Source organism: Glycine max, chromosome 14 (genome assembly GCF_000004515.6).
Source record: "Glycine max cultivar Williams 82 chromosome 14, Glycine_max_v4.0, whole genome shotgun sequence".
Classification (NCBI taxonomy): Eukaryota; Viridiplantae; Streptophyta; class Magnoliopsida; order Fabales; family Fabaceae; genus Glycine; species Glycine max.
Genome location: NC_038250.2, coordinates 5,000,618 through 5,011,306, shown reverse-complemented (window position 1 = coordinate 5,011,306; position 10,689 = coordinate 5,000,618). Strand labels below are relative to the sequence as shown.

The following is a 10,689-nucleotide window of genomic DNA, read 5'->3' as shown; positions in this document are numbered from 1 at the left end:
ATATAGCAGCTCGATGTTACTTTGTATGAACATGCATGGAATCCTTGGTTTTGTGATAACAGCTTACGGAAGTTTTTATTATTCGGATCAGTCGAATTCAAATTTGCTCTTGCATAAGAAACTTATTGCCATGCATATTTTAAGTGTATATAAGTGTCAGGTTCTTTTTAAGATTGTGAGAATGCACCCAAATGAACATAAGTTAGAGTTTCATTTATACTTTTATATTGAAAATAATTAATAATTTTATTAAGTACTCATAAAAAACTTATTTATATTTAAGATTTTAGTAAAATTCTTTTATAAGCGGCACATGCATGCATGTGCATATCCAAGAGTCATAGAATTATCTAAGAAGCAGTAATGCTATGTTCAATTAAAACAAATCTGTTACCTACTTGTCTTTGGCAGACAATGACATGTGATTACAACATCCCTAATATGAACAATGGAAGATGCAGAGAATTAAACTAGTGAGCAAAAAATTCAATTATATATCCAGCATCTATGCTCTCTTTTGCTGCTCAAACTTGTCAAATATAGGGTCCGGAAGCAAAACAAATCTTATTCCTCTATCTGCAACAGCCAAAGCATCCATTTGACTGCTCATGATACTTTTTATGCGGAAGCCCTTCGTCTGTATCACATTCCTTTGCCTAGAAAAATACTCATTCCCTTTGGTAGATTCTTCATCTTCTTCACTGCAAAAACTAGATCATAGGTTGGCTATTGTTTTGGTGGGGAAAGGGATGTTTGTAAGGTAAAATTTAATTTAAGACCACCAATTTTAAACATGGTTATAGGATCCAGGAGATTTCAAAGAGAGATTAGAAAATGGAATATCCACATCGACAATGTTAATTAATAAGCATTGAAATCATTTGAGAATTCAGAAGACATAAAAGTAAGAGAAGGGTATATATTCTTTTATAGTGAGGTTTAGATATCTACCATAATAAGGTCTAAACAAACAGAATTTGAGATATTCCTTTAATCATTATCCTGGGTATACGAAAGGAACATAATAAATACTAGTGACACATACCTCATCATCAAGGAAGACCAATCTCTAAATCCAGCGGAGAGAAGATGACTGATGGTGACATTTTGGCGTGTTCCATGCTCTCTTGATAACAAAATTATGGACCACCCACCAGCTTGAAGGTTCATGTATAATCTTAAAACAAGCATCCTCTTTAAATTCTTTGCCTCTAATACAAAATTGTTAATGCTGCTGTTATCATGAAAATCACACAACAAAAAGAAAACCATATCAAGTTACAGCCAAAAAGATATGCAGATCTGCATCAAGTTGGATAACCTACTTTAAAAATACATAACAACAAGGGGGTTGTGCACAAAAAATATTTGGGGTAAATTGATAAGTTGGAGTAACAAATAGTTTACATAAAAATTTTGGACACCATAATTCCAGCTGTCCATGATCTGAGCTTTATCCAATTTTTATATTATCTATAATTGGGGAACATAAATGGGGATTTACAAAAATAAATGACAAAATCCATCAAGATTGAGATTACATGCCACCACAAGAATTTCTTCAAAGTGGGGGGATGTATTATGTTTAGAAAGTAGAATTTCTTTTACAGATACCTAAAACTGAACCACTAGATATAAGATTCCTCCTTCGGTGAGATTATGCCCTCAACACCGGGGATAAGATGGATGATAAGATTACCTTTTAAATAAATTGGAAGAATGGGGATTTGGTGGAAAGATGCCATCTATGTCTATCAACACCACATCAAGACCATCATCTGATGGTCTAACACTGTTGAAGTAATCCTCAATCACAGACTTGGTTGAATCCAAGTCTCTAGCATATTGACCTCCCTTGATATACTTCATAGCCAGGTCCTTGCAGAGGCTAGGAAAATTATGTCCTTCCAAGTTATTGAGCTTAACATGCAGAGAATAAACCTTGCAATAATTGTACTGATCATTTATATTCTGAAGCTCAATGATTCCAGCATGGCTACTTTGACAAGATTGCAGCATCATTGCAAGTGAAACCAATAAAGTAATCAATAGAAGTCCTGCAGCGGCTAATGCAGCAACAAAGATGGTGGCGACAAAGGATGTGATATAGAATCCTGATTCCAACACAAAACTGCTCCTCCTCAACTCTAACCAGGAAAGAAACCGGATAAATAATCATCCAAATCATTCTAAAATAATAATTTCGAAGCGTAATCATAGCTGAAAGATAAGATAGATGGGAACAAGCTCTGTATTATCTGGCTTCCAATGTGATTAAACATTAAATAATTCTAAATTCTCCTACAACATTCTTGTGCAAATTCTCTTACAAGATGAAGTATTGAATACTTTTTATGTTTCCAATACATTGAATATATACATGGGTGGGATCTACTATACATGATAATATTTCTTATTCATTTAGAGTCCAAGAGTGACAAAGCTGGCATTACATACCAGAACCACCACCTGAGAGACTCCGTGCAGAATACATCTGCTCCATTTGATGGCCATAAGCAGACATAACTTCAAGCTGTATCTAATATCTATCCAGAATCCAGTTGAAGTAACACCTACAGCTTGTGTCCAGAACCAGAAATCAAAGGGGCATCCTGAAATTTTAGACAAAAAACTTGGTCATCATTCATAATATCAGTCTCAACTGATGCGATTGGATTGCTATGCATTCTACTTTTGGCATAATCAGAAGTTACAAGCAAATACAGTGAAAACTCAACACCTTCTCTCTCTCTCTCACACACACACTTTCTCTCTTTCTAGCCCTTCCCAAGTTTTTCTGAAAATTACACATTTCAAGGGATGGGGAGAGGGGGAAGAAGTCATCAGAATTGTCCCACCACTGAATCACCTGATTCTATTACTGAATAAATGAACCTTAAAATTTACAGAATATAAAAGATGTAAGTTGTGTTAGATAAAACTTTCAGCTGGCACACGATCTGGGGTGTCCATAAGTTCCTAACCACATTGGTTCCCAATCACACAGCACACAGCAAACAACTCAAATTGATTCAAAACAAAAGTCAAAGAGAAAAAGTAGAGACTGACCCAAAAAGAAAGCTGTTTCTGTTTGTTACATCCCAGTAAGCTTCAAAACCCAAATCCTGTTAAGAGATTTAACACAAGACAAGCAAATCAACCGTCTTGTGAATGTATGCTGTTAAATTGGTGATTTGGGAAGGCAGTGAGAGAAAACAGCACACGAGAAAGGCATTATTACACGCCAAAGGGAATTATGGAAGAAAAAAGAAGTTGACTGGAATGGTATATAGATCAAGAGTGCCACAGGACAGATATTTCGCCATTGTAATGCTTGATCTATTTATTTAATGTGTTATTACATGATTGAGGAGTGAAATAATTTCATTGAGAGAACAGTGAAGTCACTGTAACCATAATAATAATAATAATCTTTTCCTTTATCTTTTATCCTTTGTTAGGGATAAAAAGCAACGAATTGGTGGTTTATTCAATTACGGTGCGTATATTCATACTCTGTCATTTGTTTTCCTACTCTGTCACCAATCAAATTGTAACAAAACAACACTTCAAATTTGTTTTCCTACTCTGTCATTTTCCAGAAGATAAATATACCCAACTGAAATTATTAATTTTGTCCAACTCCAATAGCCTAATAAAGTTTTTTTTTTTTTTTCTTTTAGTGGGATTAGCGTAACAAAGTTAAACACTAGCAAAGTACGATGTTGTGAGAACATGTAATATTATTGATATTGTTAGATACGTGTCACTGTCGCAGGTTGCATTCAAGACTGAGAAATTACGCACATAAGCCCCACTTGGCGTCCATAGCACATGAGTCAGGTTGGTGTGGGGTAAAGTTATTAGTGGCTAGCTAGATTCTAGATTCGAGTCCCACGTAATAAAAGAAAAAAAAATAATGCACAATAATAGAATAGTCGCTTGGAGCAATCATAGAGGTTGCAACCTTTAAGACCATGCTTACTAATAAAAACAGATTTCACACATTAAAATTATCAACTAATGCTGTCCTTTTACTAACTCTTACAAGTAATTAATTAATTAATCACATTAAAATACTAACTTAACAACACCGTCTCTTCTTTGTCATAATTAGATACAATCACGAGCTGACTCAATAATGCAGAATGAGCCTAAGTTATTGGATGCAAATGCAACTAATATAAAATAACATCCAAAATTTAAAAATTATATATAAAAAATAATATTGAAAAAAACATGCTGGAAACTATTTTTTTAACCAAATATTAGTGGAATATTTGCAAGATGCAGAAATCAGTAAACATTTGAATAGTCTCACGTTCCTTTTTACATTATAAAAGAAAAATGAAAAATTATTACAGGTTCCATCATTATTTATATAAAATTTATTAAGCTTACTTTTGTTTGTTCTCTTTAGTAAACGATCATTGACAAATTGCTATTACTAAGAGCTTACAGGAAAATGAAATCGACCAACAGTAAATTCCAACCTTTAATATTTGATTGCAGGATAAAATACCTTTACACTATAATCAAATTCCAATTAAATTCTTTTAAAGAACCCAGGTTGTGTTTATTAAACTCACCTGAAGGGAGAAATATAATTTTCAAATGCCTGTAAAATACTCACGATATTTGTATGCTTCATCAGACCCCTATTTTAATATTCAGGTCTGGCACTTTAAACTCGTACAGTACAAGTTCCCTATGTTAAAAAATCCTTAACACCATTCTATGTCAAAATAGTTTTAAAATCAGGGAATATAATTTTTTTTCTCCCTTTTTCCCCAATGGAACGTCTTATTTAAAAGTTCATATATCAACTAATAGCCATTTGGTCAATGGTGGTGAGGATGCAAAATTGCCTTGCCAATAGTCTCATCAACTCATTAATATCTCAAGCAAACTGCTTCAACCACTTGTTTATTTCCTAGATCTTTATTCCAATCACAGTATTAACCACATTTTCCACTGTTCTAGCCAATTCAACAGCTGCTCCAACATAAGTATCAGGTGTTAACTTCAACAGATTATTCTTTGCTTCTTCTGGAATATCTAAGCCTTCAATGAAATCTCTTATGCTCTCTTTGGTAACTGCTCTTCCTCTGGTTAGTTCTTTTAACTTCTCATAAGGCTCAGGAACACCATATCTTCGCATAACCTGAATAAAATTTGCAAAATGATGATAGTAGAATTTTAGGGGGAGGGGGGGACAGCAAGCAACATCAGAGAAGTACACATGAATCCAGCATAAATGAGGGCATTTCATTCATAAACGCCAGTAACTTTACAAATTTAGAAAATTTCTAACAGAAAAGAAAAATTGTTTCAACATGGGACCAGCAATATATAACCATTGATACAAGAATGCCTAAATTTTTACAATTAGCATTTGGAATTTCAGAAGTATATGATAAAAACCTGAAACCATAAGGGAGAAGCAATTAAACAAGTTGAGCAAATGCCATACGGTGTTATAATTTTTTCTTAACTTACTCTATGTCCCCTCATTTCCTTTTTTTTTACTCCCCTCCCTTTTTTTTTCTCTGAATGAGTAATGCCTTTACTCAATAAGAATTTATGCCCATTGCTTAACCGAACCTAAAACAACACACTCCCGTATATAACTTACTCAGCATCTTTATGAATATAATAATAATAATAAAAGACATTTCACATTCCAAGCAAGGTCTGGATAAGATGCTAAGTTAAAAGGTTATTCAATTTCCATAGAAATTGAGTCTAAATTCAAACATGCTTACGTAAATACTATTTAACTAGCAAAAAGGCTTCAGATCATTGGTTATGCTTCAAAAGCTAACTTTAGAAATCAGTTTTGATAAGAAAATGATAAAAGCTTGAGATCATTGAGCCAACCTTTCATCTCCCAAAGGGCATTAACTAGTAAATTATATTATCTTCAAAGAGTCAAGTTAATTTGCTTCTTTTTTATACTTGAACCCCATGAAGTAAATAGCATCACCACAAAGAACTCAAGACTTCATTATATTTTAAGCATTCCATATAAAATGCAAATAGATTAAACTAAATAAACATATAAAGCCAGAAGCATATACTTACAGTCTGAATTGGTTCAGCAAGCACCTCCCAGCACTGGTTCAAGTCTTCACTCAAGCGAGCTTCATTAACCTAAATTGTAAATTAAAATATGACAAGAAAGCTCAACAAAAATACAAAAACCTACTGCCTTTCCTCTAGATTTAATAGAAAACTAGAGAAACTTGCTCTATAGTTATGCAAATAGACAGTGATAGGAACTTTGTACATGCATCTTGCTCAAATGAACATTATACTACAGTCAAAGAAACAGTTGCAATAACCAAAATATATCATCTAATAATGCTATATTTCCAATAAAAAAAAGAAAGATAATCATGCACATAGTAGGAGAAAAGCAACAATCCCATGTTGCACTGCATACCTGAAGCTTCCCTATTCCTTGAAGTGTGCTTTTGTAGGCAAGAAGAGAATGACCTATACCTATACCCATGTTCCTTAAGACAGTTGAATCAGTCAAGTCCCTCTACACAAAAGAAAAAAATGAATATAGAAAACAACAATTATTTCCAAGAGCTAATCACAATTAGATTATAACTACACTAAATTATGCTCAAAAGTCAATAGATTACAACAAGGTTATCAACTAAAGATTCAAACTGTGAATTGTCAAGATAATTTTTGAATCTTGAACACTCATTTATATGAAAAATTTAAACTAGAAATAGATAAAGCAACTTAGCCATAAGTCTCATAAAGCAAAATTATAGTTATATGAGTTTGTGAAGCCTCTATTTTAGGAAGGATGAAAACAAAGCAATGAAACAGCCAAATAGAATGCATGCATTGAATGAGTGAGTGCCAAAAAGTGTAGTGAAATAATCAAATAGGATAAGCTCAGTAGTGTTTCTCTTCAATTCATTTTCATTTTCATTTAACAATTTTAGCTTATATTACTTTTCAATTTCTTTGAGAAATGATGAAAGATAAGTGAAAAAATAAAATAAAATAATGAATCATTAAATCGTGTGATTTGTATCAATGATATTAAATCGTACGCTTACCAATTCATTCATGTATTGTAAAATTTAAAATCATTTTGTCACAAAAAAGATTTAAAATCATTTGTTATGATACAAATCACTAGCTAGCCAAATCACACTATGGACAACAATAGCTCTGGTAACACTTTCCACAGCATATAATTTGGCAGTGTGTGTACAGAAAATTACACAAACCAATTTCCAGAAGATATATTAGTAAAAACCTCTTGGCATCATAGTGTAGAATAATAGCAATACCAAAATGAGCAGAATAAAACCAAAAAAAGAAATCAAAATCAAGAGGTCTTGCCTGCCAACGTGAAATCGGCAACTTCATGCTTAGATGAGACAGACCTCCATTAGCTACACCTAGATTACCTTCGCTGTTCTCAAAATCAATAGGATTCACTTTGTGAGGCATAGTTGATGACCCAATCTCCCCAGCCTTAGTGGTCTGCATAAAAAGTTTTGTAAATGAAAAGATTATTGCTGCTCTTAAAGTATAGCACCATACTCTGGTTAATTTTACCATATAAGAAAGCTCACCTGCTTAAAGTAACCCAAAGATATATAGCCCCACACATCTCTATCAAAATCGATTAATATATTATTGAACTGGATGAGCGAATGAAAAAGCTTTGCCATGTAGTCATGAGTTTCAATCTGTTAACCAAGTGGAGTAATATAATCAGCACCATACATTAAGTTACCATCTCAAGTTGGCATGATCAGATGATCATGAAATGACAAGTCAACTTAGCTTTGATTGTGTAAGTACTCAAGATATAACTATCATAATATAAGGGAAGAACTAACCAAAAAACTAACACAGGCTTCATTGACAATTGATGAAAAAATTTAAAACAATGCACATGTACATACCAATAGAGATAGCAGAAGTCTAAAATTTTATGATTCAGTTTTTTTTTATAAAAAAAATTGCACAAAGATCTGGTAAAATTGAACAGAAAAAAAAGATAAAAAAGTGGAAAGGTAAAACCATACCTGAGCAACGTAAGGATTAAAACTTAATCCAAGAGAGTGTACAAACTGTTCTGCAATGTGAGGCCAGTTAACATTGGGATATGCAACAACATGTGCATTGTAATTTCCAACTGCACCAGCAAATTTCCCCAATATCTCAACCTGAGACAGATCTTTCCTTTCTCTGCTTAATCTTGCAGCAAAGATCGCCATTTCCTTTCCCAAAGTAGTTGGTGAAGCTGGCTGGTAAGTAGTGCAGAAAAATTGCAAAGGTCAATCACGACTGTTTAAAGATGAAGAACTAAAAACCAATAAAGTGGAAGAACAATAACACTAATGAATTGCAAAACTGTTTAAAAAGGAATTATCTACCAATCCAATTGTTTGTCACATCAAAGTTAAAGTATTTGCAATAGCCCAATATTACATCCCACAATATATATTGATTCTTAAAATATGCAACAAATGCACAAATGAACATACCTGTCCATGAGTGCGAGAAAGCATAGGAACATCCGCATTATCTTTAGCCACGTCACACAAAGCAATCATTATTTTATCCATGACAGGAAACATGACAGAATTCATTGTTTCCTTCAGCATCAAGGCATGGGCAAGATTATTTATATCCTCAGATGTGCAAGCAAAGTGGAAAAACTCAAGCACCTGCGAAAAGGTTTAGAATAACACAATCCATCAGAACCCTTAATCAAAACAGTAAAGCAGTGCACAGCCTCAGAGTACAAAGAAACACAAAAGTGAATCCCGACCTTAGCCACTTCAGCATTGGATTGACACTTCTGTTTCAAGAAGTACTCCACCGCTTTCACATCATGATTCGTGACCCTCTCAATGTTTTTAACCTCCGAGGCATCCTCAACACTAAAGTCATCAATCAGACCTTGTAAGAAAGATTTAGCACCGTCACTGAAACTGGGAACCTCAACAATTTCAGGAATTACAGACAGCTGCAGCAACCATTTTATCTAACAGGAAGCACACACACATATACCACATCAGAGAGCAACAATACACAGAAGAGAAAATTCAAAACAAAAAACAAAAAAGGGTACTTTAATCAAAAGGCTCTCAGAAAAGAGGGGAATTAACGAAAGGGTACCTCAACAAGAACCCGAAAGTAGATTAAGCCATATTCACTCAAAAAAGGAGCAAGTTCCTTAACTTTGCTCCAATAACGACCATCCAATGGGGACAGAGCCGTCAAAGCAGAGAGCTCAAAATCGGTGGAATGGGGTCCAAACATGTTGTGGGTAGAGGTGGGTGTGCGGGTGCTGAGAAGGGCTTTGCATGAGCAATCTCTGCGAGAGGAAGAAGGGAAAGAAGCATGCCGAAAAGGAAGAGAACTTTGAAGGTTGGTTCTGAGGGGGTTGAAGCCCCCAAGTTGGGTAGCGTTAGAGAGTGCCGCGAACTCCATGAAAAGCTTTGGAGGAAGAAACAGAAGAACCCTGTCAAGCAGTCACACTTTCAAACAGAAGAACCCGTCTTCGTCTTCCTAGTAAAACAAACCACAAAACATGAGAGGATTTAACAAAAATAACAATAGTGATTTTAAATAATATCTTTTTTTAATATATCATTTTTTATTTATTTTTAAGTAAAATTTCAATATATTTTTCTAAAAAACATTACTAGATAAAAAATATTTATTTTAAATTTAAAACATAATCTATATTCCAAAAAATATTTATTTATTATAAATTTAATTACAATATAATTTTTATATGCAAGTATTTATTTATTATAAATTTTAATTATATAAAATAAATATTTATCATGTGTATTTTACAATTTAAACACTAATATAATTCATATGTTCAAGATTATTTATTTTTATTTATCATGAATTTTAGTTTATAAAATAAATATTTACTTATACAGATCATATGCAATAAACTCAACCGTGTTGTTCCCCACAATTCTTATTTTTATTATTTGAATTTATTTTATCCTTTTATTCCAAATCAGTCTTGTTCAAAAATAAAGCTAAGCTGACCCTTCCGAATTGGAAAATTTAAAAAGATTATAACTAAAATGATTCTCCGAGGCTAATTGTAGGTGTGAAGTAAACGTAAAGCCCAAAATTAACTTAAGTCCATTTGGTGACCAAGATATTAAAGATATGATATAATTATTATATTATAATTTGTTGTGTCAATAATGATAGTCATTTTATATTAATTGATATTTAAAAAAATATTTAAATTCAAATTAGTATTAAAGATGTTAAAAACTGATAGATTAAAAGAGATAAAAAAAATGAAGGTTTGATTACCCATAATTTTTTAATTTATCCCTTTTGGTCTTTATAATTAATAAATAAATTTTTTAGTATATAAAGTTTATATTTTAATTCTCAAAAAATCTCTATGGTTAAAATTATTTAACTATTGGTCATAAAAATATTTAATGAAAAGGATTTTTGAAAATTAAAATGTTTTAAAGACTAAAAAATTCACTTAATAAATTTCAGAACTAACAAATTTATTTATTAATTATAGAGACTAAAATAAATAAGTTTAAAAATTATAAAAAATAAATAATTAAATCAAAATTAAATTAAACAGTTTAATATTAAAACTATAAGATGATAGGATCATATTTAAATTTTAAACATAAAATA

At 32.4% G+C, this 10,689-nt stretch overlaps 2 protein-coding genes across 7 annotated transcripts; both read right to left on the bottom strand.

Annotated features, from left to right (window-relative positions):
- Window positions 1–346: 346 nt before the first annotated feature.
- Window positions 347–3,456, bottom strand: LOC100802632 (uncharacterized protein At2g39920). Of its 6 annotated transcripts, none has more exons than XM_014767174.3 (5): window positions 3,070–3,456; window positions 2,458–2,612; window positions 1,700–2,147; window positions 1,046–1,231; window positions 347–710 (listed from the first exon to the last, which is right to left on the bottom strand). In XM_014767174.3, the coding sequence occupies exons 2-5, from the start codon at window positions 2,522–2,524 to the stop codon at window positions 506–508; spliced, it is 906 nt and encodes a 301-aa protein (XP_014622660.1). In that variant the 5' UTR covers window positions 2,525–2,612; window positions 3,070–3,456; the 3' UTR covers window positions 347–505. The 6 variants fall into 6 exon arrangements, with proteins under 6 accessions (XP_014622660.1, XP_006595875.1, XP_006595874.1 ...); XM_006595812.4 differs by having other exon boundaries at window positions 1,046–1,234; window positions 2,470–2,612; XM_006595811.4 differs by having other exon boundaries at window positions 1,046–1,234; window positions 3,070–3,442.
- Window positions 3,457–4,864: 1,408 nt separating this feature from the next.
- LOC100801575 (adenylosuccinate lyase) lies at window positions 4,865–9,585 on the bottom strand. The gene is made up of 9 exons (XM_003544081.5): window positions 9,169–9,585; window positions 8,819–9,034; window positions 8,532–8,714; window positions 8,070–8,291; window positions 7,611–7,727; window positions 7,375–7,518; window positions 6,446–6,547; window positions 6,085–6,153; window positions 4,865–5,164 (listed from the first exon to the last, which is right to left on the bottom strand). Exons 1-9 carry the CDS (start codon window positions 9,481–9,483, stop codon window positions 4,934–4,936), a joined length of 1,599 nt encoding a protein of 532 aa, XP_003544129.1. The 5' UTR covers window positions 9,484–9,585; the 3' UTR covers window positions 4,865–4,933.
- Between the last annotated feature and the right edge of the window lie 1,104 nt (window positions 9,586–10,689).

Excerpts from the sequence above, each read along its gene's own strand:
- LOC100802632 (XM_006595811.4), bottom strand. The coding sequence starts at position 2,524 with ATGTCTGCTTATGGCCATCAAATGGAGCAGATGTATTCTGCACGGAGT. Across the intron at positions 2,148-2,457 it reads TCTCTCAGGTGGTGGTTCTG|AGTTGAGGAGGAGCAGTTTT; the intron begins GTATGTAATGCC and ends TTTCCTGGTTAG. Across the intron at positions 1,235-1,699 it reads TCTTCCAATTTATTTAAAAG|CAGCATTAACAATTTTGTAT; the intron begins GTAATCTTATCA and ends TCATGATAACAG.
- LOC100801575 (XM_003544081.5), bottom strand. The coding sequence starts at position 9,483 with ATGGAGTTCGCGGCACTCTCTAACGCTACCCAACTTGGGGGCTTCAAC. Across the intron at positions 8,715-8,818 it reads CCAATGCTGAAGTGGCTAAG|GTGCTTGAGTTTTTCCACTT; the intron begins GTCGGGATTCAC and ends ACCTTTTCGCAG. Across the intron at positions 8,292-8,531 it reads TTTCTCGCACTCATGGACAG|CCAGCTTCACCAACTACTTT; the intron begins GTATGTTCATTT and ends ACTACTTACCAG.